Source organism: Penicillium chrysogenum, assembly GCF_028827035.1.
Source record: "Penicillium chrysogenum strain IBT 35668 chromosome Unknown utg000002l_segment0_segment0, whole genome shotgun sequence".
Lineage (NCBI taxonomy): Eukaryota > Fungi > Ascomycota > Eurotiomycetes > Eurotiales > Aspergillaceae > Penicillium > Penicillium chrysogenum.
The window spans coordinates 1,116,778-1,143,522 of NW_026622750.1; the positions used below are offsets into that span (position 1 = coordinate 1,116,778).

General features: G+C 47.6%; 7 protein-coding genes across 7 annotated transcripts; 2 read left to right on the forward strand and 5 right to left on the reverse strand.

The window, feature by feature from the left end:
• Positions 1-11,073: 11,073 nt before the first annotated feature.
• N7489_003994 (CRAL-TRIO domain-containing protein) lies at positions 11,074-12,835 on the reverse strand (the record flags this gene model as incomplete). The annotated part of the gene is made up of 5 exons (XM_056709746.1): positions 11,074-11,549; positions 11,618-11,717; positions 11,777-11,818; positions 11,869-12,366; positions 12,404-12,835. The coding sequence occupies 5 exons, from the start codon at positions 12,833-12,835 to the stop codon at positions 11,074-11,076; spliced, it is 1,548 nt and encodes a 515-aa protein (XP_056568167.1).
• Positions 12,836-13,826: 991 nt separating this feature from the next.
• Positions 13,827-15,688, reverse strand: N7489_003995 (glycosyltransferase family 2 protein; the record flags this gene model as incomplete). Its single annotated transcript, XM_056709747.1, has 3 exons — positions 13,827-14,245; positions 14,313-15,425; positions 15,475-15,688. 3 exons carry the CDS (start codon positions 15,686-15,688, stop codon positions 13,827-13,829), a joined length of 1,746 nt encoding a protein of 581 aa, XP_056568168.1.
• A 1,356-nt stretch (positions 15,689-17,044) lies between these two features.
• N7489_003996 (NADH:flavin oxidoreductase/NADH oxidase) lies at positions 17,045-18,370 on the forward strand (the record flags this gene model as incomplete). The annotated part of the gene is made up of 2 exons (XM_056709748.1): positions 17,045-17,215; positions 17,273-18,370. 2 exons carry the CDS (start codon positions 17,045-17,047, stop codon positions 18,368-18,370), a joined length of 1,269 nt encoding a protein of 422 aa, XP_056568169.1.
• Positions 18,371-20,258: 1,888 nt separating this feature from the next.
• On the reverse strand, positions 20,259-21,163 carry N7489_003997 (uncharacterized protein; the record flags this gene model as incomplete). The annotated part of the gene is made up of 2 exons (XM_056709749.1): positions 20,259-20,881; positions 20,950-21,163. 2 exons carry the CDS (start codon positions 21,161-21,163, stop codon positions 20,259-20,261), a joined length of 837 nt encoding a protein of 278 aa, XP_056568170.1.
• A 257-nt stretch (positions 21,164-21,420) lies between these two features.
• N7489_003998 (aldo/keto reductase) lies at positions 21,421-22,534 on the reverse strand (the record flags this gene model as incomplete). Its single annotated transcript, XM_056709750.1, has 4 exons — positions 21,421-21,620; positions 21,679-22,006; positions 22,059-22,320; positions 22,392-22,534. The coding sequence occupies 4 exons, from the start codon at positions 22,532-22,534 to the stop codon at positions 21,421-21,423; spliced, it is 933 nt and encodes a 310-aa protein (XP_056568171.1).
• A 2,335-nt stretch (positions 22,535-24,869) lies between these two features.
• On the reverse strand, positions 24,870-25,553 carry N7489_003999 (GFA family protein; the record flags this gene model as incomplete). The annotated part of the gene is made up of 3 exons (XM_056709751.1): positions 24,870-25,173; positions 25,299-25,478; positions 25,546-25,553. The coding sequence occupies 3 exons, from the start codon at positions 25,551-25,553 to the stop codon at positions 24,870-24,872; spliced, it is 492 nt and encodes a 163-aa protein (XP_056568172.1).
• Positions 25,554-26,038: 485 nt separating this feature from the next.
• Positions 26,039-26,666, forward strand: N7489_004000 (coiled-coil-helix-coiled-coil-helix domain-containing protein; the record flags this gene model as incomplete). Its single annotated transcript, XM_056709752.1, has 4 exons — positions 26,039-26,088; positions 26,200-26,234; positions 26,290-26,443; positions 26,546-26,666. The coding sequence occupies 4 exons, from the start codon at positions 26,039-26,041 to the stop codon at positions 26,664-26,666; spliced, it is 360 nt and encodes a 119-aa protein (XP_056568173.1).
• Positions 26,667-26,745: the final 79 nt, after the last annotated feature.

Consider the following 26,745-nt stretch of genomic DNA (forward strand, 5'->3'; position numbering starts at 1 on the left):
GATCGTCGGGATAGCTATAGGAGGCCTAGTAGTGCTAATATACGTCTAGCTAAGAGCTAAACCTAATACTATTAAGCTTAAGAAGTTTATCTTTATACTAGAATAGGTGGTAGAGCGTGACCTTAACCTAGATATAGTCTATCGTGCCGGGCCGATACTAGGGCTAGTATAATAGGATATAGTCTAGTACGGTATCACTATAGGGCTTCTTAGTCTTATAATTAAAACGTCGAAGGAACTCTAAGTATATAGTTATCTTATATTCGGAGGGACGTTTATAGTACTTCGTAAGTAGCGACTTATATAGCTAGATCTCCTTATTAGGTTAGGTATAGTATAATATCGCCTAGTCGTCTTAGGCGCGGTATTAGATAGCGACTATAGTCTAGCTACTATAATATAGCGGGATATAGAGTAGAATCTATAAAACTTCCTAGGCGGACTAATCACACTAGGAGAGTAAAGCGTTTATTATCTTACGTATAGCCGAGAGGAGCGGAGTGCGATTATTAATATAAGGGAGAATACCGCGTATTATATCGATATAGCTTTATATTAGGCGCTCGGACTTACTAATATACTTAAAGAGATAATTTAGTAGAGCCTTAGTACCGGTATATAGAGCGATATCTATATTAGCTAGCCACGCTATACTAATAACTAGATTATATAGGTTAAGGTGCGGGTCGTCGCGCTCTAGCTATAAACGGTAGTAAGTGGCGCTAAGCGGCTTTACTAGGACCGGTTCTATATAAATCTAATAGGGGAATCCTATATAGTAGTTAGTCTAGCCTATAGTCTTATTCTTATATAGGTAATACTAGGCGCTATATTAGTAGCGCTAGACCTAGTTAACCACACGCCCTAGATATTCGATAGTATTATACTAATCCTCGGGCCGGAGCTATAGGTCTAATCGGGCTTATTTATAGATAGCGTACGCTATATAGCTAGGAGTCGGATTTACCGCGGAGATATATATACCCTAATACCGGGTAAAGTGGGAGCGGAGCTTAGGGGTATCTAGGAGCTTAGGGTCTAGATAGCTATAGATCTAGTATAGGGTGTGGTTATAGACCGAGCCTCGGCCCTACTACTCGTATCGGTTCTAGTAGTCGCTAATATTAAATATCCGCTTTAGGACTTTCTCTTAGAAGGCCTTAAAGCGTATATTAAACTACTAGGCGACGATATAAGGATTCTCTTATAGGTTAGTTTATATAATACGGCACTATATAACGCTATTAGCTACTAGCTAGTCCCTATATTTAGGGAGATAGTGTATAAGGTTATCCTAATAGAGGTCGGCGGCCGAGAGGGTAATAAAGAGATATATAGCACTAAGGTTTTAGACGTAGGCGAGTAGGTTATAGCGGCGGGTATTCTAGTAGGGCTAGGTGCCTTAGAGGTAGGTAGAATAACACGCGATATCTTAAAGTAGTTTCTAGGCCTTAGGGGTATTACTTTTAAAAGCTATATAGAGGTTATCCGTTAAGATCTCGCGGTTACTATAGCCTTTAATAAAGAAGTCGGCCTAGGATATAGCGGAGCGCTATATAAGTATATTAAAAACTATAAAGCGGAACCGAGGATACTATACGAAACGGCCTAACTTATAATATATTAGGTGCCGGTACCACTCTTTAAACTTAACTATACGTATATAGGAAGCCTAAAACTCGGCCTTACTATATAGGAAAAGGGTCGGGAAGGCGAGGGAGAGTATAGGCTAGCTACCACTAAACTCGAATAGCGGAGTGGCTCTAATAGAAGGTAGGGTGAGGTAGCGACGCTAGGATAGTAATAACTCCTTAGGCGGCGGGCGGGCTACGAAGACGATATTATATAGCACGGCCTCTTTATCTAATTCGTTCTCTAGGTTAGGGACGGCTATATACTCGGGTTTTAAGTCGTCTTAGATAGAAGAGTCTAGCTAGGATAACGCTAGGGGATCTTTAGGCTTAATAGGCTAGATTTAGGATAGTATAAGGTCGGAGACGTTATCATTAAGCGGTAGCTAAGATAGGCGATCTAGGTCGATAGTGAGATAGCGGTAATCTAGGTAGTAGGTAGTAAGGAACCGGAGCCACTATATAACCGCTACGCGGCGGACTATAAAGTCACGATTAAACTAGCGGCGGAGCTATAGACGGTCTATAGTGTCTACCGGTCGAAGTATAATAAGGTCTAGCTTAGTAGGGAGTAGTGATAGCCGTTTATAAACCTTAGGAATATTTACTAGGAAGTGCGCTACGTAGCTATAGTAGAAATACTATTAGCCACGAACCTAGCGGACTTTAATAATAGTATAAATAAAGGAAAAATTAGTATCTCTTCTACTTATATTAGGGTAGGGAGGTAGAACGGGATATTATTAGGATATATATCGTTACTTAGACTATAAAAGTAGGTACGGTCCGATAGAACTAGCTTCTAGTCCTCGTCCTTATCCTTAGTATAATACTAATAATAGACTCCGGCCTAGGGCCCCTATATTACGCACTTTATATCGAACTAACGCTCCTTATATCGCGTATAGGTCTCTATAGTATATTCTCGAAGTGTATCCTAGAAGTCACGGACTAGAGTCTATTACGCCTCTATTAAAGGCCTAAGCGTATCGGTATAGACCGACTAGGCTTATAAAGGCTACTCCTAAGAGAAAGGCGGTAGGGTATAGGTAGGACTAGCTATAGGCCGACCTAGGGAAGCGCGAGGCGTACTAAGCGTAGGGAGAGGGGGCGAGGACGGGAAATACTACGATAAAGATAGCGTAGGGGGATCGGAAGATAATAAGATATAAGAGGAGGGGGGAACTAACGATCCTAGGAGGGGAGGAGTCTAAGAGACCTCCTTACCGGCGCGACGCCGGACGCGGTACTCCCTCTTCTTCGTATTATAGGCTATAGTAGAGGCCGCGTAGCTAGGAATAGCGTTAGAAGGTATGATAGCGGGCCTAGATACTATAAGCTATTTAGAGAGGGGATATTAGTAATATAAAGATAGTGCGGAAGTTATAAACCTTAGTAGAGGCTTCCTCGCGGTACTAGAGATAGGCTTAAGTTAGGGGACTAGCCCGGCGGCGATTCTAGAATTAGTCTAGCGGCTTAGCGGTACTATATTTAACGTATATATAGTGATCGGTCTATAGGATAGGCCGTATATAGATCTAAACCTTAATAGATAGGGGTCTAGCGGGCGGTCTCTAGCTCTAATAGTAGTCTAGGCACTTAGTGGTAAGAATATCTAGTTAGCGGCGGTTCTAGAACTAGTCTATATACTTATAGACGCGGCACCTAGCGTATCTACGGCTACTAGGTTAGAGATCTAGCGGGCTCGATTAGATAATAGGCTACGGCGGGTGAGAAATCTTAACGTATAGGCCGGGTAGGGGACGCGCTTTATAGGGTGTTAACGTCGCGGTCTATACGTCTCTTTTACGCGCGTTACTTTATAAAGTGTTAGATAATAGCGTATTATATAGATAGGATATTACGTAGATACCTAGTTACGCCGAGTGCGATAATCGAGATAGGTTCGAAGGGATATAGTACGGGCCGTGGGATCCTACGATACGTTAAATTAATCCGTAGGCTTAGTATTACCGTAGTTAACGTAGGTTATAGGATCTATTAGAACGCGAGGAGGGCTATAGGTATATATAAAAAGAGCTATAGAGCGAGGTAGAGGTAAGGTAGTGTATAAGATAGAAAGTTAGCATTAGAAGACGCGGTATAGGACCGTATTATAAAAAGAGCAATAGGACCTATATAAAGCCGGGTTATATATAGGCCGGATGACAATAGGAAGCATATATTAAGCACGTGGCATTGTCTAGCACGTGCAATCCGGGCCGGGCAAACAGCCTACGAAAAGTTTGATCACATGATATAGCCCTACCCTGTTCACATGACGGGTAAATTTTTCAGCCAATCAGAGGGCAGGATCTTAGAATTCGTAGGCGGATTTTTTAGCATAGACCCTGTGACGATCTGGAGGTTCTTGCGGTCACGTGATGATGTTTGTTTCCAGGCATGTGACAGACTAGAGTCCGGGACGAGGGTCGACAGAGATTTCTGCCTGAAGTCCCCGACTAGAGGTCTCGACGCACAAAAGGATCTTGTAGTGTCGATCCTTTCCCCTTTTCTCTTTCCCCCTTGTACTTAGTATTTTGAAATCAAATGCACTCTTTTCTCGTGAAGAACTGGCAGGTCACATAATACTAAGTACCATCTCAATTTCTTTATGACAGTACGGCTGTACAAACCATCAATTTGATTGGTTTCGGCCCCGTCACATCCCCACTTTCGTTCCTTGGCACCGTACAGCCAAGACCTTGACCCACGTTGATCCCGGACCCGTACCGAGAACCACCGACCAATCAAGATGGTCGGTCCGAGACGAAACCCACCCACGAATCGGGACAGACAGCCTGTCCCCGTGCCTGATGAAGAGACTGAGCAAGAAACTGTCGCTGCTCATGAACCGCATACCCCGACCCCCGATCCGCAGAGACCAGTTGATACTGGTGAACGTGATGAAGAAGAAGAACCGATCAGCGCACGGTTGCGCCAGACACCGAGAAGTGAAAGATTTGTTGAGCTTGCTCGTGATCACCAGAGACTGCGAAATCTGGTCCAGGAACTCGAAGATGAGATCATTGTACTGAGAGCAGAGAGAACTGAACCTGACAATGCTATGGAAGCACTCCGCATCGAGCGAGACGAGGCCATCGCCCATAGAGACATCGCTATCCGCGAACGTGGTGAACTTGCCTTCCGTCTCCTGAATCTCCAAGGTCAGAATCAGCATAGTACCGGCGCACCGATTGTGGAGGCCGCTACCGCTCGGAAGTCCACCAAAATGCCTGATGCACCCATGCTGAACGACGGAAAGGAAGTCCGATTTGAGACTTGGGAAACTGTGATTCGCCAGAAACTCGAGGCAAACGCTGACCATTACCCTTTGCCTGTTCACCGCAAGCTCTATGTCCAGAGTCGTTGCGAAGGTAAAGCTCAGCTACACATTGCTCCCCGGATGAGCTCCGATGCTAGCATCCCGTACGCAGACGCTGAGGATATTATCCTTCACCTGAAGACTGTCTTCGCGAACCCAAACCGACGTGCAGAAGCTTACACCGCATACCATAAGCTCAAGATGAAACCGAAGGATAGTTTCACTGATTTCCTTGCGGAGTTCATGCAGCTCGCCGAAGAAGCTGTCGTTGTTGCCGAAAACCGCAAGCGTGATCTGTATTCGAAACTCCCGTACCTACTTCAGAGTCAAGTCATGTGGGCAGTCAACCAAGATACTGTCTCATTCGATGCATTCACGCAGAGCTGTCAGAGCATGGCGCACGAGATCAGTCTCCAGCAGGAAGCAAAGACCTCCTCACGTACCCGATCTACGATCCCCGCTGCCGGTGCCGGAGGTGCATCCGCCGCGAACCAGTCAAGCACTCCCCGCGTGAAGCGCGAGTACACTCCGAGTCTGTCTGCCTCCGAAAGAGAGACCTTAATGAGAGAAGGACGATGCTTTAACTGCAAGGAACATGGACATATGACCCGTGATTGTCCGAAGAAGAAACCGACCCTCGCTGTCGCGACGACTACTCCCACTATGAACCCTCCCCGTGTGGACGAGATCGTGGAGCTTGAAGCTGATACCGATTCGGGAAAAGTTCCTGCCTAGGCGAAGTCTCCCTCCTAGGCGGACGGAAGGTGTCACTGTTTTCGCTAGATTTACAGAAGTTGATTGGCGGTCCCAGAGATAGCTTAGTTTTCAATACACAGCTAATGCACAATGGACGCTCATTTTCTATTTCAGCACTCGGTGACACTGGAGCAGATGGTTACGTTTTTATCAATTCGTCAATGGTTATAATATTGGGCAAGCGTTTCGGACTCAGGGTAGAAAGACTAGACCGTGAATGCCCAGTGCGAGGTTTCAACGGTAAACTAGCAGAACCTATACGACATGTGGCTTTCCTTACGATTTGTATCGATGGAAGGATTCAACGACAGATCCCTATGTTGATTGCAGACTTGGGAAAATACGATATCATCCTCGGGCGGATGTGGTTTGCCGAGCATGATGTCCTTCTCGACTGTCGACGACACCGGATGATTTGGCCAGATGAAAGGACTCTCTTCGATGAAGTGGCGAGTAAGATCTCTGTCCCAACCCCGAAGACTATCCTACAGAGATCTCCGCAAGACGACATTCACCAGAAGGACGCAGACCGGAGAGATCGTCTCTTCGAGTTGATGGAGACAACTACGGAAGTACAGAAACCGAAGAAGGATATCTATCTTCACGCCCGTGAGCGCCAGTACGGACACTGGCAGATACAAGAGCAGAGAAAGATGGTACGGAACATCAAGGATGAGATACCAAATGTTCCACTCTCCAATGAGAAAGAAGACAAACCTCCCCTTCCTGCAATCGATATCAGTGCAATTGGAAGAGTCGGATTCGATAGATGGGAAGCACGGAAAAAGAGAGACCCTACAGAAGGAATCGAGATCTTTGCTACCTCACTCTGTGAGATAGACCGAATTCTTACTGTAAAGTCGTCTGTCGAGGAGGATCCTGAACTTCAAGAGATCAAGAGGACATTGCCGCTAGAGTATCACGACCTAGCCGAAGTGTTTTCAAAGAAGAAGTCGGATGAATTGCCCCCATACAGACCCGGTGTGGATCACGATATTGTTCTTGAAGCTGAAGCACAACCGGGTTACTGTCCCCTTTATAAGCTGTCTCTTGACGAGCTGAAGGCGGCGAAACAGTACATTGTTGAGAATCTGGATAAGGGCTTCATTGTGCCAAGCGCGTCCCCTTACGCATCTCCAATCTTGATGGCAAAGAAGCCTGGTGGTGGACTCCGATTCTGTGTGGACTTCCGAAAGTTGAATGCAATTACCAAAAAAGACTGTTACCCACTCCCTCTGATCGACGAAGTGCTTCAACGAACTAGCAAAGCGAAGTACTTTACCAAGCTTGATATCAGACAGGGTTTCCACCGGATTCGTTTAACCCCAGGAGCGGAGGACTTGACGACCTTTAGGACACGGTACGGATCCTTCAAGTATAAGGTGACACCATTCGGGTTGACTAACGGACCGGCTACGTTTCAGCGGTTCATGAATAACATCTTACGAGAATGCATGGATGAATACGTAGTTGCCTTTGTAGATGACATCCTTATCTACAGTGAGACTCTTGAAGAACATCACAGACAGGTGAGAGAAGTGCTCTCCCGACTGCAGAAGGCTGGTTTGCAAGTTGCTCTCTCAAAGTGTGAATTTGCTGTCACGAAGACCAAGTTCCTTGGGTTTATCGTGAGTACAGATGGTATCGCGGTTGATCCTGAGAAGATCCGGGTGATCCAGTCATGGAAGACCCCATCGACAGTGAAAGGCGTGCAATCCTTCCTCGGATTCTGCAACTTCTATCGACGATTCATCCAGGGATATAGTTTGATTTCGAAGCCTCTGCATCATCTGACTCGACAGGGCGTCCCGTACGAATGGTCTGCCCATTGTGAAGCAGCCTTCACGCTCCTGAAGGAGAAGCTGGTCACCGCACCGATACTCCGTCATTACGACCCAACACGAAAAACAAGAGTGGAAACTGATGCTTCAGACGGTGTGTTAGGAGCAGTATTGTCTCAGTACTATGAAGATGACGATTTCTGGCATCCGGTGGCTTTCTATTCAAAAACTATGCAAGCTGCAGAGTTGAACTATGAAGTGCGGGATAAGGAACTCCTTGCTATCATCCGTGCATTGCAGGAATGGAGACCAGAGCTCGAAGGTCTCGCACGACAAGATCGTTTCGAGATTCTCACGGACCATCAATCTCTAGAATATTTCATGACCACCCGACAAATGAACCAACGACAAGCGAGGTGGAGCGAGTTCCTCTCGCAATTCCATTTCTTGATCAAATACCGACCGGGGAAGAAAAACATCGTCGCAGACGTGTTATCGAGAAAGGAGTCACCTTGTGTCGATAATGGTAGGCAGTTGACGCTCTTACCAGCGGACTGTTTGGAGAAGGGCGTTTATCCACTGGATCTAAACCCAATCCAACCAGAGGACGCGCAAGAAGTTGTTGATAGGGTGAAACAGGCAAACCGCGAGAGTTCGGAGCTCGACGAATTCCGTCGGATTGCGGTAGAAGGAAACAACCCGAAATGGACCCTCCGAGATGGACTCCTCCTCTACGAAGAACGCCTGGAAGTTCCGGATGAAGATGATCTACGTGCTAGATTGCTAGATGAGGTGCACCGACAACCGATGACTTCACATCCTGGTATAGAAAAGCTGAAGAAGCTTATTTCTACAAGATATCATTGGCCCGGGTGGATAGCAGATATCAAACGATATGTGGATAACTGCTTGGTCTGCAAACGAACTAAAGCATGGAGGGATCGAGTTCCTGGACTGCTGCACCCCCTCCCTATCCCAGAAAGGCCTTGGCAACACATTTCTATGGATTTCCGCTCATTCCCGAGGGACCGACACGGGTACGACACTGTCTTTGTGGTAGTTGACCGCTTTAGTAAGAGACCAATTTCTATTCCCTGCTACAAAGATACGAATGCGAAGCAGATGGCTCGGTTGTTTATCGACAACGTGATACGAACCACCGGCATCCCAGAGACTATCGTCTCTGACCGTGGAGGACAGTTCGTTTCCGAGTTCTGGACTGAGTTCTGTCGAATCCTTGGAATCAAGAGGAAGTTATCAACTGCATACCATCCCCAGACCGATGGTCAGAGTGAGATTGCGAATCAGTACATGGCCCAGAGATTACGACCCTACGTTGAGCAGAACCAGGATAATTGGTCAGAAATACTACCCATGGTAGATTTCGCAGCTTCTATCCTTCCCCAAGATACCACGAAGAAGTCCCCATTCTTCATCGAGAGAGGATATGAACCGGCTATGTCTTTCGACTGGAAAGATCAGGAAACCGTGACACCAAATGAGCAGGACGCCGTGCAGATGCTTTCAAATCTACAAGAGATCTGGACTCAGACAAAGGAACAGATTGCGAAGTCACAGCAGTTACAGATCCGGCAGGCGAATCGACATCGGAGAGAGGAAGATTTCGGTGTTGGCGACCACGTTTTCGTGACAACGAAAGACTGGCAGCTTGCCCAGCCTGGTCGGAAACTCGCCCACTTAGCGAGTGGTCCGTACAAGATTATCAATAAGATCGGCAATTCTTACGAACTTGATCTACCGGATTCGATCCAAGTACACCCAGTTTTCCATGCTAGCAAGCTACGAAGAGCAGCGACTACTGAGCCCTTAACGGGACAACATGTTGATCCCCCTCCGCCAATCAAGATCAATGAAGAAGATGAATGGGAAGTTGACAAATTGCTGGATGCAAGAACGTATTACCGAAAACTGCAGTATCGAGTGCAGTGGTTAGGACATGATCTTGATCTACAATGGTATCCCGCTGGGAACTTCAAGCATGCACCGCAAAAGGTTCAAGAGTTCCATGATCAATATCCTTCCAAACCAGGTCCCCCAATGCGTTTACAAGACTGGATTGATGCTTCAAAAAGAGATATCATCCTCGATGAACATCCTGATGACGACAAGCCAGCATTCAGAGGCTGAATGCAGTTTTAGCCGGGGGTTATGTGACGATCTGGAGGTTCTTGCGGTCACGTGATGATGTTTGTTTCCAGGCATGTGACAGACTAGAGTCCGGGACGAGGGTCGACAGAGATTTCTGCCTGAAGTCCCCGACTAGAGGTCTCGACGCACAAAAGGATCTTGTAGTGTCGATCCTTTCCCCTTTTTCTCTTTCCCCCTTGTACTTAGTATTTTGAAATCAAATGCACTCTTTTCTCGTGAAGAACTGGCAGGTCACAGACCCTTGGGTATATTGCCTGTATTATTTGCTTCGCTCCGCTCAGCAAAATAAAGATATATAGTTATTAGGTATAAAGCCTATTAACTAGGTAAGATACGAATAGCGGGGGAGGACTAAAGTATATTATCTCTATATATTAAGACTAACTCTTATTAGAAGTTAGGGGGCCCGGGGGGGCCCTAGGATTAAAGGAAAAATCCTAGTGCTCTAAGAAGTAGGATCGATCACCTAGCGAACCCTACACGCATTGATTACGATACATATTACGTATATCCTATCATTCCCCTATTTTATAATTGAAAGGACCTTTATCCTTTATAGGATACTAAGCTTAACTTAATTAGTAATAATAAGGAGGAGGAGGAGAGAGTATATAGTAGACTATAAGAGATATCTCCTTATCTAATAGATATAGATATAGAGGTAGTTAATAGAGCTATAGTTACTAGAGACTATAACTTAGATATAGGCCTTAGGGAGGAAACGTAAGAGTAGAGTAGATAATAATTTTAAGCAATATTAGAGAAATATATCCTAATATAATCATCTAATTTGTCCTTATTTATTCTAGAAGACCTATCTGTAAACAAAATACTCAATATTATAAGCAAAAAATGCATTAATTATACACCTACACGCTAGAAGGCTATTTGGCTAGTTTGCTCTATATTAGGGCCCTAATAGGCTACCTAATAGGTTTTGGGTTATAGGTAATAACCCTAAACCCATCGTTAGGTCGAACCAATGGACCTAAAACCCATTTTAGGTTGGGTTAGGTTGGGTTAGGTCCGGGTTAGAGTGGGTTGTGCTGAAGTCTACTTGGCCCACACCTTCCGACCGCTGCTGTCGAGGGAGAACGCCTTTATCCGCGATAGAATCTATGCTCAATGGAGGCAAGAATGGAAGTCGAGCGTCAAAGGCTTACACCTACGGAAGATTGACGATACACTTCCGGCGCGTAGCTGCTGGGCTTCTTCGCCTCGCTGGTTTGCACAAAGCCATCGGGGACTTTCAGGCAAGGGCATATACCCCGTGCCAAAGGTCGTGCATGTCGCGAGTAGTATCTCAAAAGTGGGTTCTAGACTCCGGGAATAAAGTAAACATTGTGGCGGTATAATTCATTGTGCCCATTCCTGCCGATTCTAACAATACCCAAACAAACAACAAACGACTCTACTTTGCCTGACCGTTGGAAATAGCGCCTTTCTCAAGTCCACGGCTAGCCGCAAGCATCCCATTGCGATCAATGAACGACCGCGCTCGAATATAAGGGTCCAATTTCCAATAGTTCACGCGGAACTCATAAATAACAGCATTCCGTCGCGATTTGAGTTCTTCCACTTTCGACACCCCTTCCTTCCCGTCAGACTGCGAGCTGGCAGAGATCCACGCTGCTGTGGCACCGATCATCCGGATGCCGATCATCATGCGGTCGTACATGATGGAGTCGCGTGTTGTTGTGTCTTTCATCACCGCGTTCTCATCTTCCACGGGCTCGTCGTATTTATAGGTCCAGTTTTCGTCGCCGGAGAATTCTTTGGGGATCTTATTGCGTGGAATAAACTTGTCCAGGTCGGCGACTGACTTTGTGAAATGCACTTTCGATGCGACGACGGGGTCCATCCAGCCGTGGATGAGTTTCCAGATTCCTGATTGGTGGAAGTGGCGTCGTCAGTACACTGCAATGGAACACGACGATTCCCTAGGGATGACTTACCGGAGAAAATCCAGGGTGCGTTATGGATAAGCAGTTGCCCTAGAGACTCCGGATAGTTTGCTTCGAAGCATTTGAGGATGAACTTGACTGGAGGATATTCCTATTGCAAAGATTAATATGAGACCAGACATCCCATCTAGCCGTACTATGGGGTCCTACCATGTTGGACAACCCGAATCCCGTCAGATCAAAGACAATTGTCTGTGACTATGTCAGCGTGGGTCAATATCTCAACATTCACTCGAACATACACCCGTTTCAACCGGAGGGGTCACGATAAGTCGCACTGCCTCAATAACGTGAACAATATACCGCTCGAGAGCTTCCTCACTCTGAGCACCTGGCTTGTGGATCTTCACCCTAACATAGATAACGGGCCGACCGTCCCTGTCAAAGCCATGAAGGAAGCTCTTGCCCATTTTGAGTTGATTGATAAAGTCGGCACCTGCCTTCTTCTCCTTCGAAGGAGCCTTGGCACTACGGGATTGCTCCAGAGCATATTCCTCTCCCCGGGGCAGGATCTCTTCATCGACCTCCACTTCCTTTCTCCACAGAATGTTCGAGGCCATCATCGAGAATGCCTTTCCGACATCCCATTTCCGGGCGCGCAAGAACCGGAGCAATAAGCTATCTGGATGTTCCTGCTTGATCATCTTCAAGATCGCAAAGCACATTTCCTGAGGCGTCATCTTAGAGAGGATATCCTCCATGGACTTGATCTCTGCATCTTGCACGCCGAGCTCGCGGAGCTGCGCGAAAAGGGAAGAAAAGTGTGCGGGGGGTGACCTTTCGGTTGGCCATTTCCGAAATGATAGTATCTTTGGCATGTTCATCCATGAGCGCGTCCACCTTGTCGAGCGATCTCTGCTCGATATTGTCGGAGTGATTTTCTCCATTGGTGTGTCCGTCCGTTGTGCCATTGGTTTCTCCGTTGATGTTCCCATTTGATTCCGCCGGTGCGGTCCCGTTCGTTGTCTGCCTATCGGTGTCTTCGCCCTTCAACGCGCTAATAATAGCCTCCACCGTCGGCTCATCGATCTTATCCAGCGCAGCAAACAGCTTACTGGGGGAGCCCTTTGGAATGGGGACCTCATAAACAGCAGACAATACAGTCGCAACGGAGGTCAAGATGATGATCCAGAATTCGATTACCTTTGCTTCCTGGTCAGGAGTAAGGTGGCCGAGGTGCCCGGCCGTCAGGTCAGGAGTAGGGGGCATGGTGTGAATCGTGGGTATAGTGCAGAGTTGACTGGAGGAAATCAAGTCACATTTTAGTTTGCAAGCCCACTGCTGATGGGGTCTTGTTCAATTCATTCACTTGCTGACGGGCCCACATGAACACGATGGCTGCCTCGGCCACCCCCGGATTCACAGGCGGATTCAAAATTGGAACCTCGGTGTTTGAAATCGGTCGATCAGTTTATTGAAACATGATGGTACCTTGACCTTTTTGTGGGGATCTTGAAACAGGCCTCAATAAATGGGCGTGAACGGACCTTGTGAGGGGGCGGGGGGAGGGGGATGACGATCCCCCATATTGCGGAGAAGATCGTCGCTCTGGAGGGATTTGATTGCTCTCAATTTTGAGGTTCGAATACGCACAGTCGCGAGATTTTAGCGGATGCCTCTATTTTTACCATATTTGCGCATGGCTTTAATCCGAACTAGGTATTCAGGATGTCGGAAGTGTAGATGACACTTCAATGCTTGGCTGTACCAAAGGCACTTATTTCCTCAACTCCCTCGGTTATTCCCAGTTCCCGTCGAGAAGATCCATAACGTCTTCTACTAGTAGTATAACGTATAAATTTGCCGGAAGACTACCTAGGTAGAGAACACAAACCACCTGGTCAGCACGTTTGCTACGAAATTTCTCTCCCTGCCATCATCCCTACCCCCAATGCCCTACGAAGTAGCCTAGGCAACCTTCAATGATCCACTTAGAAGGTGCAAACTCAAAGTTTCCCCGGAAATTAGTCTGCTGCTCCTCATCTTTGAGTTCTCGCTGAAATTGCCGTTGACATTCCCGAGGTCCAGCGTAACGTGACTGCCGTCCTCGTGACCTCTTTGCCCGATCTTTTGCTACATTTTCTCTACCGTCTAACATAAAGCCAAGCCAAGCTCTATGATATCACAGCACCCACAAACGCCCCCCAAAAGAACAATTGGCACCAACGAGCGACAGAGGCCAAGGAAAGTCTTCCCAGAGCTAAGTTCCCCTTACAACCTCCGCTCGTGGGTATGATACTCCCTCCCCCGTGGTACGCAACCTCGAGTCTCTGGAGGGATAGATCGGAGGATTGAAAAGATGAGCAATGGGTACCCAATTGTTCATAATCACCAAAAGGCACAAGTGCAGCAACGGCGGCCAAGCGATTGTAGTGAGCAGTTTGGAAATTGTCGATCCGTCGGAGATAGCCGCCCATACCGCAGAGAGTATAGCCCCAACAGTCCCAATAAAAAGACAAATGTTGAACAAAGCACCACTTTGCAGGGTATATCTGTATGTCTTTGGGAACGACGAAATGGACGTGGTATTTTCACTCGAGTTGGCGGTGCTTCCGGTAACAAAGGATCCCTTTGGCTTGCTTCCGAATAGATGAAATCGTACAATGGCATACAAATGCGCTGTTAACACAGCAGGTTAGGATCAATCCTCAGGGCCACCGAACATGTAGAAACCTTCCAAACTTACCAGTAGCAAGCCAACTATTCTCTGCATGCGCAAAAGGCACAAATGGAACACCCGCATGTACACTCCGAGCCCAATCATATGCCCATGTAGCTGCAACATGCACGGTAGCCAGAACAACCTGAGCCTTGACCTCCAACGCCGATCCAGCAGGAATAAACCCACCATCAGAGACAAGAAGAAAAGGCAGAGCAACAAAACCAACCGAATAGCTCACAAGCCCCGCCATAATAGACAATCCCCCAAGAGCAATATCCCAGCGCAGATGCTCTGGAATCGCCTTATTGACAGAAGGAAACAAAACCGAAATCTGCTGAGAGTGCCCGATATGCCACCGATTCCGCTGTTTAAGATGCCCCGCAAGCGAAGTAGGAACGAGCCCAAACTGCAAAACCTCCTGTACCTGCATCGTGCGCATCCCCAACCCTCGCAGAATCAACGACAGCTGCCAATCCTCCGAGAAAGAATAGGTCGGGTATCCGCCCGCGTCGAGAATCGCATCCCGACGGAAGACAGCACCTGATCCCGCGTCTAGCGCATGACCGAGAAGATCAAGTTCGGCGTTCTCGCACGTGTAGAAGTAAGCGCGCGACTGGGAGAGGGGATCGCCGCGGGGCAGATTATAGAAATACTGTCGCGTGGTGAGTAATGCGGTCTTCGGATCTGCGAGTAGATGTGGCAGCGTTGCGCGGAGGAATTCCGGCATGAGGATGGAGTCTGCGTCGACGACTGTGCAGAACTCCGGTGGATCGTCGGTTTGGAGGGAGAATAGGGCGTAGTTGAGGTTGTCTGCTTTGGCGAATGATTTTCCGGATTGCTTGCCGCGGGTGTGGTAGGATAGGTGTGGCCATTTGGTGGTGAGTTTCGCGATTGCGTCGTGTAGGTCATTTGAGGCTCCGTCGTCTAGAAGTCGGACTCGGAAGTCGGAGGTTGGGTAGTCTAGGCAACATGCTGCCCGGACTGTGTCGAGGATAATTTCGATTGGCTCTCCGCAGCATGTTACTAGCACGTCAACTCTGGGCAGGTGTTTATCGCTGCGTAATCTCTTGCGGGGGGTTTGGTGTGGTGACTTTGCTGTTGCGGCTAGGGACAAGCGTTGGTGGTTCAGGGACAGGTCTAACTGGGTCAGCGGTCGTTGGGTGCTCTTTATCGGGGGGTAACTTGCGAGCAAATAGTCCCTCAACTCCAAGCATTATCCACATTTTCCATGTTTGCTCCGGCGTCGTCAAGGTGAAAAACAGCCGCGCTGCGAAGTAGATGTAGGTGGTCCATATTGCTGCTTGCGCTATATTGTGGAGATGTTTCCGATACTTCTGCGCAAACAGAGCGCGATCATCAGGGGAAAGCTCCTCGATGTCATAGACATTGTCAGGAAACATTAAAGCGAACTTGATGCTGTTGAGTTGTGTGATTATGGTTCTGTTGCATATTATATCGATGGTTTTATTTTTGCGCTCTTTGACTTTTCAGCGATTCTCTCTTGGCTTTTTAAAAGAAAGGTTTTCCCAAAATTAAGGGATACTGTATTCCTATCTACAGGTCCCGTTTGCTTCTAGAACGTACTGTGTCTATTTATACTATCCTGAGGACTATTGACTATTACTGCCGAGAACCAATCAGCATCGTGGTTCCATCCATGCCCAGGTGGATACGTTCAACGCTGAAATGAGTATGTAAGCGGGTTCCGGCACTTTCTTTTCGATTAAGCTGATTTCCCGATATGGATTGTGAGAGCGCAGAAGCCTAATTGGCCATGAGTTTTAAATCGGGCTACATACTCGACGTCTGATTGGATCCTTGTTAGAGGGGGCTATAAAGAGTTTCCTTGCAATTCCCTCTGATTTTCGATGTGGCGAGATGTCGTTTCTCAGTTGCTTCATCGCGGATATAACTGGAATTTAAATCAAAGCTGGCAAGAATAGCCTAGAGGCCGAAATTCCAATCCCTCTCCTTAAAACCTCAATTGCCGAGCTGATATCAGAATTTCCGAACTTCAACCTAAAAGTCCAATGTCTACGCATCATGAATATTCTAAATGAATCAATAGAATCATACAACCCGCCCCAACCACAGCCAATACCGGTTCTCCTTCCTCCTGCAAATGCCGGCATGGAGGTGTTTGAATGAACTCAACTCCGGTTGAAGTTGCTCGATGCCGTATATCACGGATCGTCTAATTAGGAAGCGATATAGTGATCATGTTGCCAGCTTTAAAAGTGAGTAAATCCCACAGGAGTAACTTGTTATACCTTGAAAGGATATCAACCGTCAAATGGTATTGTACACACGTATCTCATTGTAAGTCAGTCATATCCACACTATCACTTGCATACTCAATGTTCCTAGGAGTAGAAATAAGCTTAAAACTGCAGAGTTTGGGTGCCGGAGACATTACATAATCACCCCTATGTGCCGAGGATGGAAGATCCCGATGGCAAATCGGGCCTGTATTCAACCGGGTGGATCTCATTCGGCGACTTTTCACGATTTTTTATAGGAGAGCTTATCATTTTGCTGCCCTGACAAATGGAACCATATGGTTAAAACTGCGGGATATTGAATTCCGTGGATATTTCGTGATTTGTTCGCCTCCAGAATCAGATAGTAATTCATATCGAAAATTTTCGATGATAAATCAAACTTCCCCACTGGAGATCAGTATATAACTCGGTCCAACCCCTGTAAAATGGAATCATTCACACATATAATATTATACATACCTGAACACCATCAAAATGACCTGGCCTGACGTCTCCGTTAAGCCCGCCGAGGGCATCTCATACTTCACCCCTGCCCAGAGCCCCCCGGCAGGCACAGCTCGCGATCCTCAAACGAGCGGAAAGCCCATTCCCAAGCTATTTAAGCCCCTCACCGTCAGGGGAGTGACTTTCCAAAACCGCCTTGGTGTATGTAATTCCTCCCCAATATTGTGCATAAACACATAGCTAACAATAACCCTCCAGCTGGCTCCCATGTGCCAATACAGTGCCGAAGATGGCCACATGACCGCCTGGCACATGGCGCACTACGGCGCCATTGCCCAGCGCGGACCTGGAAACATGATCATCGAAGCAACCGGTGTTGTCCCCGAAGGCCGCATCACTCCCGGCTGCCTGGGTCTCTGGAAGGACTCGCAGATCGCGCCTCTGAAGCAGGTCGTTGAGTTCGCGCACAGCCAGGGCCAGAAAATCGGTATCCAGCTCGCACACGCCGGCCGCAAGGCCTCCACCGTGGCCCCTTGGCTTGGCGGTGTTGTCGCCAACAACTCTGTCGGCGGCTGGACCGATAACGTCAAGGCTCCCAGTGCCATTCCCTTTGCTGAGGGCGACCCTACCCCCATTGCCATGACCCAGGACGATATCGCCGAGGTCAAGACTGCCTGGGTTGCTGCTGTTAAGCGTGCTATTGCCGCTGGCTGTGATTTCATCGAGATCCACAATGCTCACGGTTACCTCCTCTCGTCGTTCCTGAGCGCCTCTTCCAACAAGCGTACCGATAACTACGGTGGCAGCTTCGAGAACCGTATTCGTCTGTCTTTGGAGATTGCTCAGTTGACCCGCGACGCTGTCGGTGATAATGTGCCCGTCTTCCTCCGTGTCTCGGCTACCGACTGGCTCGAGAACAGCATGCCAGATGAGAAGGGCTGGAAGCTTGAGGACACTATTGAGTTCGCTCGTGCGCTTGCCGCGCAGGGCTGTGTCGACCTGATTGATATCAGTACTGGTGGTGTGCACGCTGCTCAGAAAGTTACCTCTGGCCCTGCTTTCCAGGTCCCTTACGCTGCTGCTGTCAAGAAGGCTGTTGGGGATAAGATGCTTGTTGCTGCTGTTGGTATGATCAACAACGGAAACTTGGGAGAGAAGATTCTGAACGAGGATGATCTTGATGTCATTCTGGTCGGTCGTGCCTTCCAGCGTGATACCGGTCTCGCTTGGCAGTTTGCGAAGGACTTGGATGTTGAGATTGCCATGGCGGGACAGATCCGCTGGGGTTTCACCAGCTTCCGCAATGCGTCCGAGTATATTCAGCCTAACTCTATGAAGGCTTCCATTTTTGATTAGATTTAGATACACCCACTGTTGACCGGCATGTGGCCGGCTTGCATTGCATTATATAGACTTCTTGTTTAGACGATGAGAACAACGACAATCGATATGCCGTTTCTGCTTGAGACTGGTGATTGACTTCAGCCCCCTCCATAGCTATTCCTAGTTCAGATGAATGTATCCTGTTTATATATCGGTGTCAATTGCCATTGCAGTGTTGACGTAGCTGGCTGCTTCGGGTTTTCTTCGGGGGTTGGCCACGCACAATGAAGCAGGAGTGCTTGTCCCAATAGCAGTTCGCACAAACCGCGTGGCCAATCCTGAAGGTCCACCTACGTAAGTAACAAACAAACAAATCAAAATCAAAATAAAGGGGACAGACCTACCTGTAACTGGTTCAAACATTAAGACGGAAGGCTATTGTGAAAAAATCATTGAAATGGACATTTGATTGAATTCTAACTAACCTAAAAACGAACTATGCTTGGTTTTTCAAGTTGGAAACATGGCAGTGTGTTCTGTCCACTGAGACCCGATGACATTCGGAGCTCCAGTTGTATGACCCCTTCAGCGTACATCGAAAACCAGTTATATGGTTCTCAACGGACGCTGAAGAGGCCATAAAACTACAGATCTGAATAACCACTGGGGTCATCGGCGGTACGTGATCCACCGTCCAGACAGCAGCCATGGCCTCAACAAAAAAAATCCCCTAGAATGACTGGGTATAAAAGAAAAAGAAAAGGACGTGGCATAACTACCTCACTGAACACTCGCCCGAAGGTAGAGCTACCCCTCAAAGGGAGGCCCAGTTCAGCAGATCTGCCACGTACCCGCGCTTTCAGCAAAGGGTTGCGACCCGCAATGCATCAGCCTAGTGCTAGGGTTTCTCACTCGGGTCCTAAGGCGTTGGGCTAGGATCCAAGCCCAGACAAGTCCCAGGGTTTCACTCGAAGTACTCGCAGGTGAGAACCTTAACTCTCACCATGCTCGCTTATGCAGCGGGAGCACATTTATGAAGTTTCGCAAGCGGTTCCATAAGGGGCCGATTGCGGTAATCCTCTGGTATCTCGACGTTGCTACTCCAACAAAGCGAAAGAAAGGTTGTCGTTGCTTCAACTTGAGATCAGATGGTTCGGCACAAAGAACATCCTCAACAGATGTCGGCAAGTTTGAACCAGGACATGGCCTGGCCTCTGCATGCCTTTGGTGGACGAACCACGGTGCTGGGTGAAGGAAAGAGGGAGGAGGGGATTCCAATCGGAGGATATTTATATCCGGGCGCGTTTGTGGATTACCTAACCATTGCCCCACTCCAGCCTGACGCGTCCAACCTGACTTTTAAGGCTTTCTTTCCCTTCTGTCCTGTCACATTCAACATCATTTTGATGCTTCCAATGTTTTTCTGTGCCGTTCTTTAGTCGTACCTCTTCAACCCTTAAGTAGTAGACTTCTGACCTCAGGCTCCACAAAAATATCGAATCACAGATGGATGGATCACCAGTCCTTGGACTGCATATTAAGAATTTGAAATCATACCACGGAGTCTGGAGTAATCCAAGAGGATATTGTAGGTAGCTAGGTAGGTAGTTAAGTTTATATATTATGATTTGTTTCTTTTTTCTGCCTAAGTCTTTTAGATTGTTAAGGACACATGCCATCAACTCAGATCTGCAGTTTATACAACATAGCTCCTTTCAGAACAATCCTTAGGGTTTCGGTGTCCGGAAGGGACCATAGCACCACAGCTCGGCGGGGATTTGCAAATTGTTCTGACTTTAGCGGACCCCTGGCGCTAGAGGTCAATAATGTTAGCGAACTGTTTCACCTTCAAACGAGGAACGATTGCTCCAACGGAAAATCACCTTGTTCACAGAGCTCAGTCTCTAACGATCTGAGCTGCTCACGGCAAAACCTCCTTCCCCATCCAATCCCAGCACCTCCCCCTCCCTCCTGTAGTCTCCGGTGACAAACCAACAAGCACCTCCAACAGCTTGTCGGCCGCATCACCCGGTTCCAGCATTTCCCTCGTTGCCCAATACTCCCTGGTAAAATCCGTGTACACAGTCCCAGGATGTAGCGCTACCGCAATTGCCCTCTGCGCACTCTTTGCACGCAAATGTAAATCGAAAGTCTTGGCCAATTGGAATACGGCTGCCTTGCTTGCACGGTAGGAATACCATCCGCCCAATGCATTGTCGGATATTGAGCCGACTCGAGCGGCCATTATCGCGTAGATGGCATGTGAGGGCAGCCTCAGCTGCCCTGGGGAGTTGCTTGCAGGGCTGGACTGTATCGTTGGAAAATCTGGTGAGGATTTCAATGGGATGAATTGGGAGAGGTGCTTCATCAGCAGCAACGGGCCGAGAGAGTTGACTTTGAAGCTGTCCAGCGCATTGGCCGCATCGATTTTACTGGGTGATTTCTCGGCATGTAAAATACCAGGGATTGTCAATCCTAGCCTGAGCGATGTATTGGGATATTTCTGGCGGATTGTGTCTACCATTGCTGATATCGTGGACTCATCTAGGGAGTCATTTAGCCTTGTAATGTCGGAAGGGATGTATTTCCAGGAATTGAGTTGCTTCTTTTACCAGTTACATCAACTTGGAGGATACGCAGTCGCTCCTCTGCATCTTTGGGCATACTCTCGCTTGACAGCAACCGCTGTTGTAGTTCATCGCAGTTCTTGCGGGCCGTTGCAATCACAGGAAGCTCGGTTCGAGTTAGAAGCTGTTGTGCAAAGGCGAACCCCAATCCTCGCGAGGCAGGGGTTACTAAGGCAAAACCATGAGCTGATGGTAGCATGATGCATTTGCTGAATTAGTATATATTTATTTCTCATGTAGTAAGACATGGTGGAAGACAATTACAACGTGGAGTTGCTGATGTTCGGCTTTCATATGACGTCACAAAGCATTCCATTTAAGCTCCGATCTGATCCCCTGGGCTTCTCCACATCCTAAGGTTACTTCAAGGCAATTTGGAACAATAGGCGACCTGTGCATTCAAAATGTAGATTGACTTTTTCATCTCCCAACGCCCTCAAAGACAACTCATCTGCCTCAAGTCTTTCCCTCCAGACCAATAAAGAAGTCCCTGCCAAAATCGTCACTGCTATCATTAAAGCGAAGCTTCTTGTTGATTTTCTCGATCTTCTTCATATCTTCCGGACTCAGCTTGAAGTCCCCTGCCAGATTGGCTCTGATCCTCATGGGTGTTTTAGACTTCGGTAGCACCGAGTGGCCCTGAGTGACTCCCCAAGCTGCCAAATCACACTGCAGTCAGCACATACAAGCTAAGCTCAGGCAGACCCCACTTACCAAGAACGACCTGAGCGGGAGTTTTGTTATACTGCTCGCCTATCTCTGCCAACACAGGTTCCCCGAGCAGCTTCACCTGCCCGCTCTTCTCACCGTATAGAGCGTTCTGATTTCCGAAAGGCGAGTAGTGCTCGACATGTATGCCATTGTTACGATGCCATTCCGTAAAATCATGCTGCTGCAGCCAAGGATGACATTCCATCTGGTGCATAGCGGGAACGATGGAAGTATTCTTGAGCAGGTGCTCCATCTCAGTCTTGTTGAAGTTCGAGACACCGATCGCCCTGACCTTGCCGGTTTTCAGGAGCTGTTCCATTGCTCTGTACGTCTGCCTTGGTGTCAGCACGCTTCAATTCATAGGTCAAGGGATGGAAACATACGTCGACGATGTCGATATTCTCCTGGACGAACTTCCCATCCTCCTTCGGAAAGAGGTCATCGCCTCTTTTCCAGGCCACAGGCCAGTGAATCAGGAACATATCAACGTAGTCCGTTCCCAGATTGTCCAGGGATTCCTGCAGAGCAGGTGCCACATCGTCCGGGTGATGCTTGTTGTTCCATAGCTTAGTTGTGATGAAGATTTCTTCGCGTGGGACGCCACTTTTCCTGACACCATTGCCGACAGCCGTCTCGGTCCCGTAACTAGTATACATACAGTCAGTATGGTGCGCTGAACTCGTCACTCTCCTCGGTCAGGAAGCAAGGCTACTCACACGCGCGCAGTGTCTACGTGACGGTATCCTGCCTTGAGCGCCTCCGCTACGGCGTCTTCCTGTTCACTCGGATCCTGCCAGGTGCCGAAGCCAATGGCTGGGATCTCGGCTCCGGTGTTCAACTTGAATGTTGTTGTGGACATCGTAATTGATGGATTGATTGGTTTCAAGATTGATTCAACAGCTCGTGTCCAGCTCTAGTTCAGACCGACTTAAAGCACATCGAAAGACCGATTATCAATGACACGTCAAACTGACATATGTGGCCCGGGATCCCAGGTTGATGACGTGAAAGTGACATGTTTGGAATTGCATTGATGAGTGCAGGATACGAAGTCGAGGAGTATGGAACTTCTTCAGTTAGCGGGCTTGGGCCTTTTTTCAACCGGCAGCTTGCTTTTCTCTGTCTATGACGATGAGCTGCCCCGGATTTGGGTGCGCTTACACTATGGCCGTGGGTGCTGGTCAGCTTTGTTTGATTACAGGCCTTCCACTAACTCCAGGGACAAGCTCAACATCAACAGGCTTCACCGCTGACGACAGAAATCATGCTGGCGGTCATCTCGTGTTTGTGACGACGCTGCCAGGTCTTGCCATCGAACATGCTTCTGGTGCATTTTCACCACCAACTCCACGCTACACTAATGAAGCACGTTAGGTCGATGTTTGCCGGGAATCCTTCGCCGACCGCCTAACACTTGCATACTGAGGATTTCCGCGCAATTGGCCCTGTTTTTTGGATGTTGACATCATGAGCTTCTCCTGAGATCTTCCAAGGTTGGCCCAGCAGTTTGATATGGTTGCTGAGTCCAAGCTCTTCAGCTTCTCGCAGACAGTCGTTGTGTCAGTCTGTCGATACCTGGTTTGGCAATACAACCCACTGCACTAGCACGGTGAAGCTTGGAAGGCACTAGCTGGAAACACTCCCAAGCAGACCAGGTCATCTCCACCGTCGCAGTAGTATGTATATGCTGCATTTTGTATCTCATATCTCCAACGGTCCCGTTTTATCTGTGAGACTAGTCATTCCAAATGCAAATACAGTTAGTTCCCTTCGTCATACCCACTTCAACTCTCGGCCCAGGTATTTCGCCGATGTTTGATGCCAAGACAAACAACGCCAAAGGTCTCACGCGTCTACCGTAGTTTACCGCTTTAGTTTATATAGCGAGCTCCACCCGCAGATTTTTTTCTTTCCTTCTGTATCGCTTGGGATTCTCCAGCTCTCACTTTGTTTTTATTTTTTTTTTCTTCTCAGCTTGGACTGTGTCTAATGATGGCACACTCCAGCTGTGCTCAATGCCTGAGATTGATCCCAGCGCTGCGAGTAATGCTCAGTTTCATTTTTTTCCAAAGGTAAGGAAAAACTTTTTTCTTTCTCAACCCCAAACCCCCGGGGATGATTATATTATAGACATGCAAAGGCATTCCTCAAGCAGAAGATCCATGTTGAATCTGTCATTCTTTTAAGTTTCAGCCTTGTCTGACCCATCACAACAACATTATTACTTTTACAAGCCATTCATTGAGTGATCTTTGACTAACAATCTCTCGCTCAGGTAAATCACACTTGAATTCAATCCCATCCCTCCATCGCGGCTGTTGCCTAGCATGAAGAAATCTTGAACGAACGGGCGGACATAACGTACCCATCTCCCTGCATCCAACAAAACCAGAGCGTACAAACTCTGTGGGTGTATGGGAAGTGGATTACTTGTTGAGAATTCGTCACCTGAACCATTGCCCTTGTCACGATTATTTCATGTCGCATCGACAAGTTGAGACCAGCATTTCTAACAGAAATTCTAGGTAACTCATCACTCGTCTCTTTTCCCTTCCTCAACATGGTCATACCTATCATGATGAATGTGTTATTCACACTGTTGGACTTGGACCTTGTGTCCGGGAATGAACATTTATACAAAAATCTGATTTAATGAGGTATGTGTCTGCTATCGATCGGATAAACGCGTATTTCATGCTGACTGACTTGAAGCCTGACTTAGTTGCCATGTCTTGATTTCGCTTTTGACTCATGCTTTTTGCTTGAATGCCATCGCTGACTCGACATAAGTGAACAAATAGGAATACCCATAGGTAGACCATTTGGCTCGTTGACCGTGAGTTTACTCTGCTTCTATTCCCTTTTTTGTTGCATGATGAACCCCAATATATGCTGTTCTATCTCTGAACTATCATGTCGATAAAATATTTTCACCTTGGAGAACTGATATTTTCCTTGACTACCATTATTTCACTCACTTTGTGGTATGATCAATTGCTAATATGCATTACAGGAGCCATTGGTCGTCTTATAATAGCTTAATTATCAAATAATATCTTTTTCAGAAGACTTTGCAATTCGTATCTTCGGGCTTCTCCTTTGGTCTCTCATGGACATTTTGTAAATATTTTCCTAGACGCCATTTCTCCATTTCTAATTCCTCTACCACCTCGCTCATGCTCATTACCATCGCCCTACTCGAAAAACAAACCGTGCTCCTTATGCCATCCCTCGAGACTCTCCTCCCCATACACCTCGTGCACACTCTTCTTTCCCTCCGGCCATCGCGCCCACGCCGGCTTCGATCCATCCATGATGCACACCATCTCGTCGGGCACTGGCAACTCTGTATCGATTGCAGAAGCAAACGGATGAATCAATTCAGGCCAGTGGTGGTCCCAAAGCCACAGCATGGTACTGCAGTTCGAGCAGAAGTTCCGCTCGGAGGAGCAACGCTGCTCATCCGGTGTGCCGCGGTCTTTTATGGCAGAGTATTTCCTAACCATGATGTTAGTATATGTGGGTAACAGTTATAGTTTCTATCGTTCCAGTGTATGAAATGACAGTTTCCCGGTGGATGTTGTGCTCAAAAGTGAAAGTAAGTGGGTATGGATGGGTCGTACTTGATCAGATCTTTGCCCTTGATTATATTCAGGCTATTGGCGATGCCTCCTAGGTTCACAGCGCCAAGGTATCCGCCTACCTTGCGGCAGATGCTGCAAGCACATAGCTGGTAGGGAACTGGCGTTTGGGACTGGAGAGTAAATTCAACGCCGCCGCATTGGCAGCTTCCTTCGAGGTCCCTATAGGCCCGATTAATATCATGTCTGTGTGAGGAATGCAGGACGGTGCTAGTGAAACTCGACGTACATAGGCATGGTTTGGTTGATGTATTTGTTTGATAGCCAGTGGCCAGTAGAAGTGTAATTAAGGTGATGTAGATGGGTTCTTAGAAAGTTGGATATATCCAGAGTCAAGAGGTGCTACTCGACGTTATATATACTTCCACCACTGAGAAGGAGGATTTAACAAAACCAGCAAAACGAGCAAAACCGCACAGGCCTCATATGATTAAAGGATGTATCCAACCCCATCAACCTATTTTCCATTAACAAACCTATATCCGAATGCTCGACGCCTATTCTCTTGACGCCAGACTGATCTCATGCATCATCGACCGTACCCCGCAGCTGTGATTGGCTGAATTTAGTGTTTGTTTCGTTTGTCCTGTTTGTCTCTCGGAGGGTTGGATTCGCTTTCGCCGACTGATGCTCACCTCGTGAGCTACTTTTTCGTCTGGATATCAAAGCAGAATCCTGTTTCGCTGATATTAAGAGCCGACACACGCCAAATATTACTGAAAATGAGTTTCGGAGCCCCCGGCGGTGGATCGGTGAACTACAAGCCATCACCGTGAGTTGGATTATTCCAAGCATGCATATTTGCACCCCAACATGTTATCTAGCGAACGAACGAGATTGGATCTCCTGCCTTGCAATTGCTGACCAATGAAACTTTCTGCAGACCCGAGCGTGGTAGCTTTCCCCTTGATCACGAAGGTACGCCAGCCCGCAGGCACACAGCCCATACCCCGAAGGAACTGAGCAAGAACAGCAAAGGCAATGGAGCTAATCACAATCCGGGAGACTACAGGCGAATGCAAGCACATTATTTCGGGATATCTGAAGTGTATCAAGATGAACAAAGGCACCAACGACGAGGCCTGTCGCAAATTGGCCAAGGAATACCTTTCGTGCCGAATGGACAAGTAGGTCTGCCCAATACACGGAGGACTGGATATTACAGCGGAGGAGGAATTGTACATGTGCTGAATGTCGGAATAAAATACTGATCTGCAACTTGTGATTAGGAACCTCATGGCGCCGGATAACTTCGAGAACCTCGGATTAGTGTTTAAAGACGGTGAAGGGAAAGGACAGACACCAGCTACACCAGCTGCTAGCCCGGCGAATCCAGAACAGAAGCGCTGATATGGATTGCGAAACATTGGATGATATTGTATGATATGGAAGAGTGGCGCTAGTCCGTGTTAGTCGGGTAGTGCTGGCA